The sequence below is a fragment of the Pan troglodytes genome, chromosome 4 (genome assembly GCF_028858775.2).
Source record: "Pan troglodytes isolate AG18354 chromosome 4, NHGRI_mPanTro3-v2.0_pri, whole genome shotgun sequence".
In the NCBI taxonomy this organism is placed as follows: Eukaryota; Metazoa; Chordata; class Mammalia; order Primates; family Hominidae; genus Pan; species Pan troglodytes.
The window spans coordinates 40,569,755-40,590,137 of NC_072402.2; the positions used below are offsets into that span (position 1 = coordinate 40,569,755).

The 20,383-nt window shown below is 37.6% G+C and overlaps 1 protein-coding gene across 4 annotated transcripts in view; it reads left to right on the forward strand.

The window, feature by feature from the left end:
- CERT1 (ceramide transporter 1) overlaps nucleotides 1–20,383 on the forward strand; it is a 141,503-nt gene that overhangs the window by 42,457 nt on the left and 78,663 nt on the right. For all 4 annotated transcript variants that reach the window (XM_009449006.5, XM_526893.9, XM_054685039.2 and 1 more), the window contains one exon: nucleotides 9,918–10,034. In XM_009449006.5, coding sequence (XP_009447281.2) covers nucleotides 9,918–10,034 — 117 coding nt within the window. The remainder of the gene's footprint in view (nucleotides 1–9,917; nucleotides 10,035–20,383) is intronic.

Here is a 20,383-nt window from a genome sequence, read left to right on the forward strand (position 1 = left end):
TTTTGAATCCAGGTTTTCAAAGTTTTCTGTTCTTATTCTTTGAATAACCTTTCTACCTGTTTGCCTTTCTCTGCTCCCTCTTGAACTCTAATGACTCAAAAATTTGCTTTTAATGCTATCTCATAAATTCCGTAAGCTTTCTTTTATTCCTTTTCAATCTTCTTTTTTTCCTGACCATATATTTTCAAATAACCTGCCTTCAAGTTCACAGATCTTTTGCTTCTTTGATTTTGCTATTGATGTTCTTTATTGCATTTTTCATTTTATTCATTGTATTTTTCAGCTCCAGTATTTCTGTTTGATTTTCTTTTAATTATTATTTCAATCCATTAATTTTCTCATCTTGTCATTTGCTATTTTCCTCATTTTGTTCAATGTTTCTGTGTATTTTCTTGAAGTTCATTGAGCTTCCTTAAAATAGCTGTTTGAATTCTTTGTCAGACTTTTGAGACATCTCCATCTCTTTTGGGTTTGTCATTGGAAGTTTATTTTGTCTGTTTGATAAGGTCATGTTTCCCTGGTTGTTCTTGATCCTTCCTGTTGTGCATCTATATCTGCATGTTGAAGAAATAGGTACTTATTGGAATGTTTGCAGCCTGGCTTTATCTGGCTCTTTATCAGTAAGCGTGTTGTTAGATCCTGGGCAGGTCATCTGGTGTGATCTCTAAGCCCATGACTGTTGCAACTGTTACAGCATTAGGCTTTCTGTACCCAGAATTACCATGGTCAGTATAACAATAGACTAGAATCTGTTGTTACCACGGCTGGCACAGCTCTGGGGTGCATCTGAAAATCATGAGGCCTACCTGTTACTGAGGTTTGACTGAAATCTAAGGCTGCTGTCATCATCCAGCAGTGATGGGAGCCAGAGATTGAGTCCATTTTGTGAGGGCTATAGTTTACCACCTGTCGCTGGGATAGGTGAGGAGATTCAGTTCACAGATACCAACCTGGATTCAGTTACCATGAGGGGTCTGCCTGGCACTGGATTTTTACTGTGGCAGGCCCAGTATTAGGAACCAAGGGAAAGTCCTACACTTCTCTTTTTTTCCTCAAGCAGAGGAGATATCTCTGCATTCTGCTGAGTAGGATTGTGGGAGGGTTGACACAGATACTGTAAAATTATCCTTTCTACCTTCTTCAATGGGTATTTTCTTATTAGTATGCCATAAACAGGTATTGTGAACTTTCACTTGGTTTTCTCAGCTCTTTTGAAGATGTGTTCATGCATGGATAGTTATTCAAAATGATGTTTCCACAGGGGGATGATCCCTGGAGAGTCCTCTTTCTCCATCTGGCTCTGCCTTCTTATAACATTAATTTGTTTCATTACAAAAGTAATGTCTATCCATTATCAAACTCTTACCAAATACAAAAATTTCTAAAGAAGAAAACCACTTGTAATTCTAACACTAAGGGCCAACCACTTTTTGCATTTTGTTGAATGTTTAAGTTTTTCACTTTAAAAAACTTGTAAAATTTAGAAGTAATTGTACATTCTTAAAATCTTGTAAAAATAGAGTAAATGGGTTCCATTTATTCATCCAGTTTCCATCTATGGTCTGATTTTACATAGCTATAGTAAAATATCAAAAACAGGAAATTAACATTGGTACAACTCACCTTAATTTATATTTTACCAGTTTTACATATACTCATCTGTGCATCTGTGTAGTTCTAGGCAAATTTATCACTTAGATTCTTGTAACAATCATCACAGTCAAATTACAGAACTGTTTTATTGCCCCATAGATTTCTTATGCTACTTTTTTTTTTTTTTTTTTTTTTTTTTTTTGGAGACAGAGTCTCACTCTGTTGCCCAGGCTGGAGTGCTATGGCACAATCTTGGCTCACTGCAGCCTCTGCCTCTCTGGTTCAAGCGATCCTCTGGACTCAGCCTCCCAAGTAGCTGGGACTACAGGCATGCACCACCATGCCCAGCTAATTTTTGTATTTTTGGTAGAGATGGGGTTTCGCCATGTTGACCAGGCTAGTCTTGAACCCTGAGCTCAAGCTATCTGCCCACCTCAGCCTCCCAAAGTGCTAGGATTACAGGCGTGAGCTACCATGTCCAGCTTCGTATGCTACCTCTTTATAGTTACAGCTTTCTCCCTTCATTCTACTCTCTAATCCCTAACCGCTGGAAACCACTAAGCTGTTCTGCAGTCCCATAATTTTATTATCTTGAGGATTTTATAAAAGTGGAATCATACAGTATATAGCTTTTTGAGATTGGCTTATTTCACTCAGCATAATTTCCTTGAGAATCCACTAAGTTGTTGAATGCATCAATAATTGGTTCCTTTTTATTGCTGGGTAGTATTCCATCTCTGTACCACAGTTTAGGCATTCACCAATTGAAGGACATTTGGGTTATTTCCAGTTTGGGGCTGTTACAAATAAAGCTTTTATGAATATTTTTCTGTATGTTTTTGTGTGGACATTAGTTTTCTGAATTTTATGTTCAGCATTCAATAAAGAGGATCACCTGGAACCAGAAACCACATTAGATATTTTAGCAGAAAGTGTTTAATATAGGAAATTGTTCAAACAGTTGTGGGAGAAGTGAAAGAATAAAAGAAAAACATTGAGGTAATACAGAAGTGATAATTGCAAGGACCAGCTTCTAATTCTTAGACTATAGCAACAAAGAGAAGTGGTTTGGGTTATCAGAACCTGTAAGTATGGAGGGATAGTCCTGCAGAGGTGGGACTCAGAAGAAAAGTTGCTGCCTGCTGGTGTTTGTACCATTACCTTAGGACCCTCCTGGAATGAGGCTTAATAAACCTCTGAGCTGAAAGGGCCACCTAGCTAATGAGTACTTCCGGAACTCAGAGAAAGGATCTCTGGAGAGTTGAGGCTCAGCTGAAGAGGGTTGCTCTTTATCTGCTCTTGTTATCTCAGAAGCTTAAAGGAAGTGCTTTGTGCAACTGGGTCTCAGACATCTAGAAGGGGGATTATAGCTCGTGTATCTTATACTCTAATATCCCACTAATCTGTAAAGGAAATGTTGTGGAGTGACACCTCATACAACTAAGAAGTGGCGCATGCGTAGCTGGTACTGGCATCTCTGAGGTATCTAGATGAAGCTGGTCCAGGGAGTTTTAAAAGAACCTTTTGAGTGGAACTGACTGCCACCGCCAGGGCTAAGGACTTTTGCTGGGCAGATGCTGATGGAAACAGTGTGCAGACAGCAAGGTGCAAGTTCCTTCTATCTTGTTCCTGGCTTCTAATCCTTATCTAATGTCCCACATTGACAGAACCCAATAAAAGGGGGCTGGCAGAGGAGAAATATAGTTTGCAGCATCCCAGTTCCAGTAGCACAAAACAGTATATAGAAGGGTGGATTTAAGAGAGATAATAGGTTGTTAAGTGGCATTCTTATCATCAAAATCCTTTTTGCTTTTGAGGAATTCCCCACTATGTGAGTGGAAGGTCTCCTTCAAATGATCTGTAAAGACCAGATACTTAATTGCTTCCTCTATCCTACAATCTCCTATCTTGTTAACTCCCCTTAGTTAGCATATAGGCATATGAATTAGGCCTAAACTATCAGAATGTTGCGCTGTCCTTCTCTACCCCCGCTTTTCCTTGTTTTCCTCTCCAGCCTTACTTTGATTCTATAACAGGACCAATACAGAGAATCAAGAGACAGGAAGTTTTTCTTCTGATAGTGCTGGCAGCAGGAGAATGCAGTTTCCAGTAGAAGCAGTGCCAGTAGTGGCTTTACAGGGTCCAGAAGTGGAAGCAGTCCTGTCCATACAAATGGCACCTGTGGTGCAATCCCAGCAGGGGTTTTTGTTGCCTAGTCTACCCTGGCTCCTTTCCATTTTCTGATCTCAGTTCTTTGTATTTCTTAGCAATATGAACTGCCTAATACCTTCTAAATGAATTCCTTTTCTTCTTAAGTGAGCAAGAATCAATTTCTGTGGCTTACAGTTTAGAGCACTGATTGATTCATCTTGTTTGTACCTAATAGGATTCATTTAACTGTCTTGTTGAGTAAAGAAATTCTAATATTTTGTGTTTATTTGTAAAAACAGAAAAGAGATGCTAGACTTAGACAATGTTAAGTCTTCAGCCTCACAAGTGTTTGGCAGGATATTTGGAAATTATCAGATATCCTACTGTCAGGGTAGAATAGGGTCAAATCTCCATTGTGATGGTGGTGCTAAGTGTCTGTAACTCTAACAGAAAAATCAGCCAACCATTTTTCTGACTGGGAGAACCTGGGAAAGTTACTTGCTTTAACCAGGGCTATTAGAAAGCAAGTTGAAAACTTGAAAAAGGAGAGAGCTAGAGGAAGGGATCTCAGAATTGTATATATAAACTCTTCAAGTCTCTGGTTGACTCCTGAACCATGCATGTGTGCACCTGACTGAGAGCAGTCTGAACCATGTCTGTCATGGCAGAGATTTGAGAGAGCTAAAACTCCATTAAAGAAAACCTGCCATCATTTTAGCTGTAGGAACCAGGCGAAAGAACCTAGATAGTAAGGAGATAATCCTAAATTACAGCGCCAGAGAAAGACAACCTAAAATTCTGAGTATAAAACTCTGGGCCACTTGCGGTGGCTCACGCCTCTAGTCCCAGCACTTTGGGAGATCAAGGCAGATGGGTTGTGTGAGTCCAGGAGCTCGAGACCAGGGCCTGGGCAACATGGCAAGACCTTGTTTCTACAAAAAATACAAAAATTATCCAGGTGTAGTGGCATGCATCTGTGGTCTCAGCTACTCCAGAGGCTGAGGTGAGAGGATCATGTGAGCCCAGGAGGCAGAGGTTGCAGTGAGCCAAGATTGCACCACTCCAGCCTAGGTCACAAAGTGAGACGCTGTGTCCAAAAAACAAACAAACAAAAAAAACACTGCTCAAGTCTTTACCAGACCACCCTGGGCAACATTGCAAGTTTGGGCCCTAGCCTTCTGGGTGCCAAGAAGGGGAAAGAGGCCTTAAATATGAAGACTTTTCTTTATCTGCTTGCCTTCACCCGCATCCCCCATAGCACCCTGTACCCTATTCTCTGTAAGAATGTCTGATTTAGTCTGTCCAGAGGGTGGAGAGTGGGGCCTCTAATGTTACTATGTGGCGGTAGGTGAGTAGTCACCAATGCTTGGGATGGGCATGTGGGGTTTCAGGGGTCTAGTTGCACCTTTTAATGACTCAATCAATTCTAGTCTCAGCTCCATCCATGCCTTAACCTCTAGTGCTACCTGATGCCTCCAGTTCCTTTGCTTCTCCAATGTTGTGTGCAAATTGGCTTGATTCTTTTGTCTTCTTTTCCCTGGTAGATTTTTAATTTTCAGTTTTCTCAAGCCCGTGAAACTGGTCCAGTTTTCCCATAGAACTGGTGTTTATGGTTTCTTTTGCATAAACCTAGCACTTGACCCTCCCAGTCTTGAAACTTGAGAAAGTTACATTTGTCTTATCTGAATTCCTTTCTCAGGAAGCCAACCATCAGGCCTCCCAGGTAGTATCAAAGAACTGAAAACTTACCAGATCACTGCATCTGGACAATGAGATGCCAGAACTCTTACCTGGCCTAAGTGCCTAACCAACCACCTGCTTCCCGTTGAGCAACTCCTTTTCCTTACCCCTCCCTAAGTCTTATGTTTCCACACATGGTTATATTTCTTCCCTCCTCTATAGACCCCTGATTTTAGTTAATTGGGGAGATAGATTTGAGACTGACCTCCCGTCTCAACTTTAGCACCCTATAAAGCCTTCTTCCCTGGCAATAATCATTGTCTCAGTGATTGGCTTGCTGTGCTGTGAGCAGCAGGACCTAGACCAAACCCCTGGTGTTTTGGTAACACCTGTTAAGTCATTTACCACATTCCAACTGTGAATTTTGGTGATAAGTTTTTTCTTTTTCTTTTGGACATTTATGTCTCTTTTGTTCCTATAAGGTTATTTTGGTAGGGAGTAGGTATAAGTGCCATGGATTTATTCACCTTTTGAAATTTTTTTGTCCTTAACTGTGAGTGTTGACTTGAGAAAATATGGAACCCACCTTTTTATAGATGTCTTTTTCCTGTAGCATGCATTCTTAGTGGTGGTGATACTTGGTTCTTCGGGAGGGTTGAAATCTTAGATAAAACAATGGTTTATGGCCCCAAAAAATTCTAATGGACAAAAATCTTATCCTTAGTATTTAATTGTGGGGTAGAGGGTTTGGTAATGCAAAAACCTTGAGAAACAGTGTCCTATAGCATTTCCTTTATTCTTGAAATTAATTAACTTTACAGAATATATATTTGTATTGATCTTTCTGTGTCTGTTTTTCCTGGGCATAGTGTGTCTTTCTGTTATGTATGTTATATTTTCATGTTTGAAAAGACCAGCTAAAGTATTTGCTTTATCTCCTTTGATACTCTATATTATTATATTTCTTTCATTTTGTGCTTTTCTCAAATCTGTTTAACATGTCCATGACTTTTTTTTTTTTTTTTGAGACGGAGTCTTGCTCTGTCGCCGGGCTGGAGTACAGTAGCGCCATCTTGGCTCACTGCAACTTCTACCTCCCGGGTTCAAGCGATTCTCCTGCCTCAGCCTCCTGAGTAGCTGGGACTACAGGCGCGCGCCACCACACCCAGCTAATTTTTGTATTTTTAGTAGAGATGGGGTTTCACCATGTTGGACAAGATGGTCTCGATCTCCTGACCCCGTGATCCACCCACCTCGCCTCCCAAAGTGCTGGGATTACAGGCGTGGGCCATCCATGACTTTTTAAACCTGGCTTTTTGTTGTTGTTTCCCACGTTTTTAACTGTTTTTTGTTTTTTTAACTCTGTCAGCCCTCTTTTCATCACTTGTCACTTTAATTCTTCTTTAAACTTTTTAGTCTTTTTTTCCTTTAGATCGGGGGTCCTCAAACCCTGGGCCACAGACCAGTACCAGTCCATGGCCTGTTAGGAACCAGGCCGCACACCAGGAGGTGAGTGTCAGGCAAGCCGACATTACCTCCTGAGCTCTGCCTCCTGTCAGATCAGCAGCAGCATTAGATTCTCATAGGAGTGCAAACCCTATCGTGAACTATTTATGCGAGGGATCTAGGTTGCACGCTCCTTATGAGAATCTAATGCCTGATGATCAAGGTGGAACGCTTTCATCCCAGAACCATTCCCCGCAACCCTGTCTTTGGAAAAACTGTCTTCCATGAAACCGATCCCTGGTCCCAAAAAGTTTGTGGACTGCTGCCTTAGATCATATCTTATATTCATCACCTCTCAATGTTTTCCATCTAATTTTGGCCTCTATCCTACATTTGTTTCTTTCTAATAATTACTTCTCAGCACCAAAACAAGGAAGATGAGACCAGTGAGGGACTTACCTCAATCACAAAATTTAAGGAAGCAAGAAAAAACTCAATAATCAAGATAAATATTTTATTGCAATATTTTTTAAAAGGACTAAATTACTGTATAATGAGCAAAATATCAAAATTTTTAATAAAGACAGGATTGATTGTTACTGAATGAAACAATCTGTTAGAAGTTTGGGGCACATATGTGTGTGTAATATAGTGATGTGAGCTTTATTGCATAATACATCCTCTTAACCAAATCTGTCATTTCCTTTGCCCTGTAGACTCATCTTCTCTCGTTTTTTTTTTTTCACTTTGTTGAGATGTAAAACTTTTGTGTTATTCACAGACTTTCTATACCACTTACAATTCATGCTTTTCTCTTCTGTGCCACCTATGCTTCAGATCATAGATGGTAGAAATGGCTCCCTTGTCTGCATAGGAAGGTGTTTGCCAGAGAAAATGGTGAATTATGAGCTATATGTTCTTTTATTTTTCTAAAACTTTAATAAGTATATTTAACACATTACAAAATGTAAAACATTTTAAGAAATACTGGCTGGAAATATAATGGGAATTATCATGGAGTAAAAGTTTAAAACTCCTGGGCTACTTACAGCAATAGACTGATCATCTGCTTTACTTTATTTGGTTCTTTAGATCAGCATTTCCCAATCTTTTTGGCACCAGGGACCAGTTTCATGAAAGACAATTTTTCCATGTAGTGGGTGACGGGGGATGGCTTTGGGATGAAACTCTTCCACCTCAGATCATCAACCATTAGATTCTCATAAGGAGCGAACAACCTAGATCCTTTGTATACACAGTTCGTTGTAGGGTTTGTGCTCCTATGAGGATCTAATGCTGCTGCTGATCTGACAGGAGGCAGAGCTCAGGTGGTAATGCTTGCTTGCCTGCTGCTTACTGCCTGCTGTGCGGCCCAGTTACTAACAGCCCATGGACTGGCACGGGTTTGTGACCTAGAGTCTGGGGACTCCTGCTTTACATAGCATATGTTTCATTTCCTCCAAGAAGCTATTCTCAGTAATTAGACTTGATTCTTAACATGCCTGGATATTTAGAATTCAGTTAAATTTATGATCATTATTTATGAATGTTGGACGTTATCGCTTATGTCTTTCTGTATTTATAATTACTGAAGCAGGATATGCATTGTTTTTCCCTTTTGCTTCTTTCTAGCACACTCTACTTCTGATTTGTAGGTTTATTATTGTCCAGCACATACTGATTCAGGAAATATAACTTGAATCCTTTAATCAGTCAGAACCATGATTTCTTATCTTAAGTTGTTTCATAGCCTAAAGAAAATGGTAGAGTTAGTTTATATTGTGTTTGCTAAATAAACTGATGAGATAAAAGGTGGATGTTGTTAAGGGAGGGAGAGAATAAACAATAAACCCAGGGAGGAGTACAGGATGTAAATTCTGTTAAGCAAATAAGTTCACTGTCGTGTTGCCCAGAGCGGATTCTTTTCCCTCCAAGGTTAAGAATCTTTTTAGGAGAGGATGTTGATTGACTCTCTCTACTGTATCTGGTGGAAAAAGAGGTGGTAAATGTGATGTATTCCTGTCATATTTTAATTCATTTATTGAGATTAAAAACAAGGATGTAAAACATTCATTTTTTATATTCTTGAGTCAAGAGCACTGAATCAAAACTTATTTTGGCCTTAAAAAATATATATGCTTTTAGCTCGGCACAATAGCTTGTGCCTGTAACCCCAGCAACATGAGAGGCCAAGGTGGGAGGATTGTTTAAGGCCAGGAGTTCGAGACCAGCCTGGGCAACATAGCAAGGCTCCATCTTTTTTTTTTGAGACGGAGGACTCACTCTGTCACCCAGGCTGGAGAGCAATGGCGCAATCTCAGCTCACTGAAACCTTGGCCTCCCGGGTTTAAGCAATTCTCTGCCTCAGCCTCCCAAGTAGCTGGGATTGCAGGTGCCCACCACCACGCCCAGCTGATTTTTGTATTTTTAGTAGAGACAGGATTTCACCATCTTGGCCAGGCTGGTCTTGAACTCCTGACCTCGTGATCCACCCGCCTTGGCCTTCCAAAGTGCTGGGATTACATGCAAGAGCCACCGTGCCCAGCCAGCAAGGCTACATTTTAAAAAATTTTAAAAATTAGCAGGGCATGGTGGTATGTGCCAGTAGTCCCAGTTGGGAGGCATGAGGATCACCTGAACCCAGGAGTTCAAGGCTGGAGTGAGGCTATGTTCATGCCATTGCACTCCAACCTGGGCAATAGAGCAAGACCCTCACCTCAAAAATAAATAAAAATAAAAGTTATCCTTTTGGTGGTGTTCTCACTAGTTAACTCAAAGCATTTGATGAAAAATATCAGCTCTGTTTTAGAAATAGATGTTTGTAGCATATGTGACAACTCATTTGTAAGAGTAGTGAGTGAAATTTGGCTTTTGGTAACTGTGCCTTTGTACATTCTTATCTTCAGACAAGTTATTTGAGTAGAAAAATAAAAAGTAACAAGTCTCCCACCAGCACAGAATGAGTATGTTCATGTTTTGGCTTTGGGGTGTAACACTTCTAAGGATATAATTAGCTTTGCTTTTCATTTTCTACTTTTTCTCCACAGCCTCACGATTTTGATGAATGTCGATTTGATATTAGTGTAAATGATAGTGTTTGGTATCTTCGTGCTCAGGATCCAGATCATAGACAGCAATGGATAGATGCCATTGAACAGCACAAGGTAAGATCCCTAATGTTTACCTGTCCATGGAGGACTAGGTAAGAGATTGTTGACAATACCTTAAAAAAAAGTTGACATGTGACGTTAGTTACTGAAACATTGAACATTATTTGGATGATAAAGATTAAAGCAGTTCATATGTAAATTTTTGAAATAATTTTTATTTTTAACACTTTAGTTGTACTAAGGGTATTTGCTATGATAAATATTATTCGGCTGGGCATGGTGGCTCACGCCTGTATTCCCAGCACTTTGGGAGGCCGAGGCAGGTGGATCAGCTGAGGTCAGGAGCAATACCAGCCTGGCCAGTATGGTGAAACCCCTTTTCTACTAAAAATACAAAAATTAGCCGTGCTTAGTGGTGAGCACCTGTAATCCCACCTACTCAGGAGGCTGAGGCAGTAGAACCGCTTGAATCCGGGAGGCAGAGGTTGCGGTAAGCCAAGATTGGGCTACTGCACTCCAGCCTGGGCAACGGAGCAAGACTCCATCTCAAAAAAAAAAAGATAAATATTTTTCATTGTTAACTACAACAAAAATATACCCTTTTTCATAAAACACATTTCGATTTTTTATTTAGGTTTTGCTTCATAATAAATACCTTTTTAACGATCTAAATAAAAGGATTTTTGAAATAACATTGGATTATAAAACCCTTACTTATAAAAGTTTCAATGTTGATTTTTGTTATAACTTTTTGGGTAAATTCTTAGTACGAACATTTGTAAATCAGTTATTCTTTGTAAATGTGAGGCTATCTAATGATAAACCTATAGAAAGTCTTTTTTATATAAATATATAAGGTACATTCATATAATTTAAAGCTAGTCTTTGACTTCTGTTAATAAATATTAAGTAGACTAAAGAAATACATTAATAAATCTGTATTATTAGCTAATTCAGTAATACCATGATAAAACAGAGAACGTTCTAAATCCACCATGTCATTCTTGAGTATGACTTAAGAGAAGTTTTGCTTGTTTACGTACTTGCCTATACTTGTTCGTTTGAGTTTCACAAAGTTATAGTTGAAACACCTATTTTGGTTATTTCTAACAGGCACAAAACACACACACACATACCACACACACACACACATTTTTAACAGGCACAAAACACACACGCGCGTGCGCGCGCGCCTATACCCATACACCCAAGAAAAACCAGTCTGGCTTGAGAAAGAAAAGCTAACACGATTGATAAAGAAGTATGCGATTGTGAAATCTCAGGCACTGTTTTGGGTATTTTTAACAAGCACAAAACACACACACACACACACCCCTACACCCACACACCCAAGAAAAACCAGTCTCACCTGAGATTTCACAATCGCATACTTCTTTATCAATCGTATTAGCTTTTCTTTCTTGGTTTATTGATTTAAGATTTCTCCCAGCCTAAATAAAATTGACTATGTTACCTTTCTTTTTTTCTTTGTTTTAGCTTTAGGACTATATATTTAAACTTTAGTGTTAAGTTTTTAAAACATTTTCTAAGTCTTAGTTATCTTGGTAATGTTACTTCAGAAAAGTCTAAATATGGAAAAAAATTATTGTTTTCCTATTATTTAAAAGAGAAATGAGCTAGTATTCAAAAAATCTCAATGCTCTGGAGCCAGGCCATGCATGCAGCCTCTGCCATGTATGACATATGTGAGCTTGGCTGTGTTAATTAACCTCTTCTTAGTGTTTATTCTCAGCTGCCATGTTGGTACTTCTGCTCAAAGTAGTAGTAAGACATAAATGAGATAATATGCAAAGTTACTTACCAGAATGACTGATGTATTTCCCCATTTATGGCATATAGGAAAAGCAAGAGACTTGGAGTCTCAACTAAATTCACTAAATTATACCATCTTGTTTCTGGATGAAGAGTTTTACGTTAGGTGAGAGAAGCTAAATGTGCATATAAGGAGAACAGCCTGTTTCATGTTATTTAATCAGGGCCAGCCGTCTCACTAGTGATTAAAGATGTTATTAAGTAGAATTAATTTCTATATTTTTAATGGAGATGACCTTTAAGGGCTTAATCAGTTGATTTTTATTACAGGGCAAGTTTTTTTCTGTTTTAATTAAACATATTTTATTTTGCTCACTTTTCTCTGTTAAGTCCAATGACAGTTCCTTTGCAAGGTTCCCGTTTTGTTTTTTCTTCCTTTAGTGAAGATTAATGCACGAAGTATATATTTCTCCTATAGTGTTGATTTCTTTACATCTTTGAACAATGGATAGATTTAATCTTTGGGTCTCTCTGAGAGCAGTGGGACTTAAGCTGAGATAACAAATTTTGAGTGATTTTTAGTTCCTGAAAAAAATACTCAACTGCAGGGTTGTGATGCATTGTACAAGTTTGCCCTTTCTTTTTTTTTTTTTTTTTTTTTTTTTTTTTGAGATGAGGTCACTTTGTCACCCAGCATGGAGTGTGATCTCGGCTCACTTCAGCCTCTGCCTCCTCGGTTCAAACGATCCTCTCACCTTAGCCTCCCAAGTAGCTGGGACTACAGGCATGCACCACCGTGCCTGGCTAATTAATTTTTTGTATTTTTGGTAGAGACACGGTTTCGCCATGTTGCCCAGGCTGATCTTGAACCCCTGAACTCAAGTGATCTGCCCATGTCAGCTTCCCAAAATGCTGGGATTACAGGTGTCAGCCTCTGCAGCCAGCCACCCTTTCTTATTTTTAAAGATAGTTTATTTGTAGACTAGGAGAAATCATTGTTAATTGTTAATATTATTTAATGTACTAAAGTAAAATATGTGATGTATGCCAACTGAGCAGCCTATCAGTGAATATTTAAGTGAATTCATATTTAGAATATGAATTGTAAAAGTAAATTGTTGAGTTATTTAACATGTAAGAAGGAGAAATTTCAAATGTTGTCATTGTTTTTTTTCCTCCCATAGACCAGGGCTAGTGAGATGTTTCTTGATTCATTCTTCAGTATCATTAAGGAATATTGATTGTGGAAGCTAAGTTTAGTAATTTTACTATTTAAGTATGCATTATTGTCTTGATCCTCTATATAAAACTGTACAGGCATAATGATGATAATGATAGGAGCTAACACTTATTGAGGATCACCAAGTACTAATCATTGTATTAAGTGCTTTATGTGTTTTATTTTCTCCCTACTATCCTGAAAAATAAAGTAGTATTTTGCAGAAGAGGAAACAGGTTTAGATTAAAATTAAGTAATTTGCCTGAGACTGTACTGTCTTTTAGTTTGTGATTTCTGAGTATTCAATTTTGTGTTAATTCTCTTGTCTGTCTGTTACCATTAGTAAACGGACTGTTTATGAACAATTCCCATGAGCTAACCTCCTGCAAATTGTGGTGTATAATCTGAGTTCTCCTACTATACCTATGCAAGATAAATATGAACTCATTTTTCTTTTCGCCCGTGGATTGTCAAACAGGACAGTATATTATATTGGTAACTGATTCAGTAGCGGATTTCAGACTCCAGAGTCTGGCAAATGTGGATTTGAATCCTGGCACTACTATGTATTAGATTAGTGCAAAAGTAACTGTGGTTTTGGACCATGATTTTTTAAATCATTTTAACTAGGCTCAAACACATCTTTATTAATCAAAATAGGAACCATTACAATCAACACATTTTTACCAATAAGAAATAAGTTTGTTTATTCCTGTAGCATAAAAATCTGTGCTTCGGGATTCTACAAACTCTTGGAAAGCATTTTCTGCATCCTGCTGGTTGTGGAAGCGTTTTCCCTGCAAAAAGTTGTCAAGATGCTTGAAGAAGTGGTAGTCAGTTGGCAAGAGGTCAGGTGAATATGGCGGATGAAGCAAAACTTTGTAGCCCAGTTTGTTCAACTTTTGAAACATTGGTTGTGCAATGTGCAGTCAGACATTGTGAAGAAGAATTGGGCCCTTTCTGTTGACCAGTGCTGGCTGTAGGCATTGCATCGCATCTATTTGCTGAACATACTTTTCAGATGTAATGGTTTCACCGGGATTCAGAAAGCTGTAGTGGTTCAGACCGGCAGCAGACCACCAGTGACCATGACCTTTTTTTGGTGCAAGTTTGGCTTTGGGAAGTGCTTTGGAACTTCTTCTTGGTCCAGCCACTGAGCTGGTCGTCACCAGTTGCTGTATAAAATCCACTTTTCGTCACATGTCACAATCCGATCAAGAAATGGTTCTTTATTGTTGTGTGGAATAAGAGAAGATGACACTTCAAAACTTGCGATTTTTAAAATTTTCACTCAGCTCATGAGGCATCCACTTAATTGAGTTTTTTCACCTTTCCAATTTGCTTCAAATCCCAAACAACTGTAGAATGGTCGACATTGAGTTCTTCGGCAACTTCTTGTGTAGTTGTAAGAGGATCAGCTTCCATGATTGGTCTTAGTTGGTCATTGTCAACTTCAGATGGCCAGCCACTACTCTTCTCATCTTGAAGGCTCTCATCTCCTTTGCAAACTTCTTGAAACACCACTGCCCTGTATGTTCGTTAGCAGTTCCTGGGCCAAATGCATTGTTGATGTTGCAGGTTGTCTCTGCTGCTTTATGACCCATTTTGCACTCAAATAAGAAAATCATTTGAATTTGCTTTATTTGCTTTTTGTCTGACATCATTTTTGTAGTCTAAAATAGATATAAACAGCAAGTAATAAGTCATTAGCAAAAAACATGAAGCAAGAAATGCACATTAAAATAATGTATAATATAACCACATTTATTTAAGAATGTAATCCAATATCAAACGGCAAATTTCAACAATGCAAAAACTGCATTAGCACCAACTAATACTAGCTAAGTGGCCTTGGTAAGTTATTGAAAGGAGGAAAATAATGATAGTTTACGGTATGTGTTACCATACCCTCAGCACCCCCACACCCTAACAAAAATAAGCAACAAAATAACCTATCCATGATAAAACAATAGTATTATACTTTGCGGTTAGCCTGGGCACCCATAATTCCAGCTTATTCAGTTCATTTCACAGTTACTTCATCAGTGCACCACTTGCCATTAGTAGACCTGTATTTTTCTGTTCTGATGCCATTGGATGGGCTTTTGTTAGGGCTTACCTGGAAGGTTTTAGTTATTTTCAACATCTGGAGGAAGAGGTCGGGGGTTTCTTTTCCATCCTTCCCAGAAGACCCTTATGCTGATTATAAATTCTTTGTATTGATCTGTTTCACACATGCACATTCACGCACCCTCCACTCGTGCTCTCTCTCTCTCTCTCTCTCTCACATACATACACGCGTGCAAACAAAATGAGTTTTATTTTACAGGACTTCTAAACAATAATAATGGTGATAGTGATGAAGATAGCTAACATTTTTGAGGATTTATGTATGCCTAACATGATAAACAATTTATATATATTATCTCATTTTTTTCCTCACTTTCATGAGATTAGCATTATTATCCTGTTTTTACAGATTAGGAAATTGGGGCATAGAGAGGTGAAATAATTTGTCCAAGGTCAATCAACTAGTTAGTGAAGAAGTCAGCATTCAGACCTAGGTCTTTCTGACCCAAGAACCAGGGCTTTTGGCCAGGAAGCAATTCTGTGCTGTAAGTATGTATTTCTGTGAATTATGTTTTGTTGACATAAATCATGGGCTTCTTGAATCACAGTATTCTTGTATTTTCTGTTTGTTCCTCATATCTATATTATTTAGACCATAACTTCTTAAAGACTCAGACATATTCTAATTAAACTTCTTTGTAGGAATCAGCAAAGCATTGGGCACGAAAATTTTTTATTTGAAATAATTTACAGTATTGTAAAACAGATTTTATGGGAGAAATTTGTGGTATTTGAAGGCTTTTCCCCCTTAAAATCCTCATGGTTTGTATTACAGTGATTACTGACAGAATACTTTCTGTCTAGCTTTACTGTTTTCGCCCTCCTTGGCATCCATTCTAGAATGGTTGCTCACTACAAGAAAAGTTTTAACGAAATAACTGTATGATTTAAATATTCTCAATGTATTAGAAATCACATAATTCAATGTGACATTATACAGCAGCCCCTGCAGAAAAAAGTTATTCCCGAGGTCATTCTTAAATTCAAAAATTATATTTCAATTTATAACATAGAAAAGGACATATGTATACCAGACCAGTAATTTTATTTAGAAATATTGTGCTGGCTTTAATCTGTGGAGTCCATTAATATTCTGCATTTCTCCTTATGATTTTGAGACAACGCTGAATTATTTTTAAAGATAGGGTTTTGTTTTAAATACTTAGCCATCTTTCATGCTGTCTTGAGGTCAAATGAGATAGTGTTTGTAAAAGTTCTTTAAGAAAAAACTGAAAGCTGTATGAATTAAAGTTAAGATTGTGTAAAGTTAAGCTAACATTTTTCTAGTAAAAAGGTGCCTATTGTCAAAGGGCTCTGTGAGCATTTTCTGTATAATTTGTCAAAGATATATAATAAACCACTTTTGATGCTATTATTTTTTTAAATTATAGGATTATTTTCAGAATCTTCTACAATTAGAATACATGTGATTTTGATTAAACAAAGTTTCTGCTTACTATGAAAAAAATGTACTCCCCCACTTCAACCCTTCAAATCCCTAAAACTAGCACGAAGGCTTTCCTGACGCTAAGAGATTTAAAAATCATTTTGAAAAAGTTAAGTTTCTTGAAAGCCTCTGACAGAGTTTATGGTAATCGTATAACATTCTTATTTCCATAAAGGAGCAACCTTAGTAGGTCCTAAAGTGTTGGTGCCTATGGGCCACACAGACTTTCCCCACGTTGTGGAAATTATCCATGACACAAAGATTCATATGAAAATATAAAATTAGGGAGGAAGAATCCAAATGGTAATTTTTACAGATGTTGATTTTCTGTAGTGGGAATCTAGAGGCAATTGTCTTGTCATTTAATATTTGTGGAATTGTTCTTACCGTTTGTGAAGGCCAAATTCATGTGTGAAGCATCAATGAACTTTGAAAGAAAGGTTTATTCTCAACCTGAGAAGGTTAGAGATTTCTGTTTGAGGAAATTATGTGGAAAACACTTTTTGAAAGGAACATATATTTTACTTGAAATAAAATGAAGTGTGAAAAAAGTTTTTTACTGAGAGAACCCCATTGTTGAGCCATCTAAGTGAAGCTCAAGACCCATTTAGAGATCTTTTAAAAATTTTGTTGCTTTTGCCATAATGAAATATTTCCCCCGTGCTCTGTCAGAGTCAGTTTGATTTGCTATGTTTTTTCTAATTTTAGGAGCAATTTCTACTTAGTTGACACTTTCATTTTTTTGTCTTAAATTTGACATAATCTTAGGAAACTTCTAAAATAGCTAGATGGCAGAATTATTAACTCTTAGTAGTTTTTAAATATCAAGGTCATATAAAGTCATACTGTTGGTTTGTGCCATTTAAAATCAATATTGGATTTTAACAGATACCCTCTCTATACTTATCTGCCTTATAAATTATATAAAACTTAGCTTTGCATTTGAATGTGGTTTAACTGGGAAGTGTTTAAGAATGCAAATATAACATTATTTTGAGTGTTTACTTCATATAAGTAATTTCATGAGTGTGTTAGAACCAAGTCTCCATTTACCTATTTGCATCATATGATGATGACAGAGGATCAAATTTTACTTCCTCTTTACATTCAGGAGTTTTAAATTTTGAGGGAAGGACGCATAAATAGTTCTTACAGTAGTCGGGGCTCTGCCATTTTCTCAAGCTGTAGAAAAATCAGTACATAGAATCACAACTGACCTTTATTAAGCAGCAGAGAAACTTCATGTTGTCTCTGGATGTTTCAGTCATTAAAATCAAGAATTTGGTTCCTAATAATGGGAGTTAACTGCCAAATTGCATGCGGTAATCCATACACGGTTAGTAAATTTTTTTAAAACACCACAATGTAGATAGTATCAAACTACCAGCATTTTTGAGGTTGGTGAAATCAAAGAGGAAAACAAGGTACCAACCAACCCCCTTTAGTTTTTATAGTCTTCTGGAATAAAAACAATTCAGTTGTCAAGGGTTTGTAAAGTAACTTCATATTTGTCAGTTTTTCCTGCCTGCAATATTTGAAAACTGGCATCTGAGACATTAGAAGTTTATTTTGTCAAGGTTATGGATCATGACCCATGACACAGCCCTAGGAGGTCCTGAGAGCATGTGCCCAAGGTTGTTGGGTTACAGCTTGGGTTATGTTTTAGGAAACATAAAACATCAACAATACGTGTGAGGCATACATGGGTTCAGTCCAGAAAAGCAGGAAAACTTGGAAGGGGTGGGAAGCTTACAAGGTCATTGGTGGATTCAAATATTTTCTGATTGGCAGTTTGTTGAGTTATTATCTAAAGGCTTAGAATCAATAGAAAGAAGTGGCTGGGTTAAGATAAGGGATTGTGGAGACCAAGGTTATTTCTTACATAGATGAAGTCTCATGGGTGGCTGCCTCACCAGAAACAGTAGAAGGCAAATGTTTTCTATACAGATCCTTAAAAGGCTCTAGACTCAGTCTCTTCGGGATCAGAAAAAGACCTGGATCGGGAAAGGTTCTCTATTCTCTATAGGAAGTAAGTTTCCCCTATAAGAGACAGTTTTGCGGGGCCATTTCAAAATATGTCAAAGGAATACATTTTGGTGTAAAATACTTTGGTTTCTTTCAGGGCCCTACTCTCTGCCATGTGCTGTTATACTAGAGTCAGGTTGGAAGCTATAGAGTGTTATGTTGGTCTTAGAATCTCTGTTTTAATGTTAATGCTGGTCAGCCCCGTGCCTGAACTCCCAAGGAAGGAGAGTATAATGAGGCATGCCTGACCCACCTCCCTTCCAGTCATGGTCTGAACTAGTTTTTCAGGTTTAGTTGGGTCCCCTTGGCCAGGAGGAGGGTACATTCAGCTAGTTGGTGGGGCACCTAGAATTTTATTTTTGGTTTACACCCAAATACTTCAAAAAGTAAATCTTAAAGAGAGAAGAAAGGTCAGTGATTTTTCAGGTGGGTTCTTCTGTCTGGGAACGTGCTTAGCTTTTACCAAGATAGTAAAAGGATTGGGAAGATTGTACACTGAGTAGTGAAGAAAGAAGATATTTAGATAGCTAGTCATATTAACTAATGGAACCAATGAAGAGATGTAACTTAACAAGATATTATGTCAAAAAGACAGGGAGATTGTTACAAATCAATACAAAAAGTTTAGGAAGTTCATTTAAGGGGGGAAAAGCCAGAAGATTTGACTGCTGCTTCATAATAGGATGCTGAAATGGGTAGTAAACATAAATAAAGGTACTCCATGCTATTAATCATCAGAAAAATGCAAATGTAAACCTCAGTGAGATAACACCATATACCCATCAGAATGGCTTTAAAAAAAAAAACCACCACCACCAAGTGTTGGTGAGGACGTGGAGCAACAAGTAATCTCATACATTGCTGATGTAAGTTATAAATTGTGCACACACTTGGAAAAAAATTTTTCAATATCTACTAAAGCTGAGCATAGAGGTCCCCTCTGCTCAGATGCATATTGAAAATTTGAAGCTCTCACAAGTATTGATGTCATAGGTCCATTCATTTTAATTAAGCTGTTTAGATTATGGGGACTAGAGGCCAACCTCCCTTGAGAAATGGGAAAATTCCCAGCAACCAAGAAAATTTAGAATACGCTACCTGCAAGGAAAGTTGGAATTGTATACTTAACTCAAGTGCTCTTATTGTTAACAAAACTCCAATCACCTGCCCTCAGCTACAATTAATATATCTGTTTCATCCTATTATTTCTTTTCTCTTTTTTGTAATTCCTGTTTATTCATAACTTTTGCCCTTCTATCCTATTCTTAGTTTCTGTTTCCTTGGTTTGTCATTTTTCTGTCTTTTGATTTCAACCCCTAACTGCCTTAATCTCTTAGTATGTCCCAAAGTAAAAAGAAAAAAGTCTAATTGCCATTTCACACCACATTACTATGAATTTGTTAATTATTTGTTTTTAAAGAAAGTTTAAAGGAAGGGGTAGGATTGGCAGTTATACAAGTATAATGTTCTGAAAATGCATTTTATAATTTTGCATAGAGTTTACCAGATTTTCAAGTTTTTATAATGTTTACTATGTGTTTGCCACTAACAATTTAGGTTACTGTTACTAGATTTTCAGCTTATTTCTCTATCCTTTTTTCATCTGTAATTTGTAAACTATTTAGATAACAAGTTATTAAAAAAAGGTTAATCTAGAGTTAAATAACTGTTCCATATAATTCTTACAGAAGATATTAAAGAAAATGAGATTACATACTGCAAAAGTTATTTCTGTACAATGCCCTAATGTGGTATTTAAATTTTTATTTAATGAAGAGGGAAGATTTCTGACAGTCACTGGGACACATG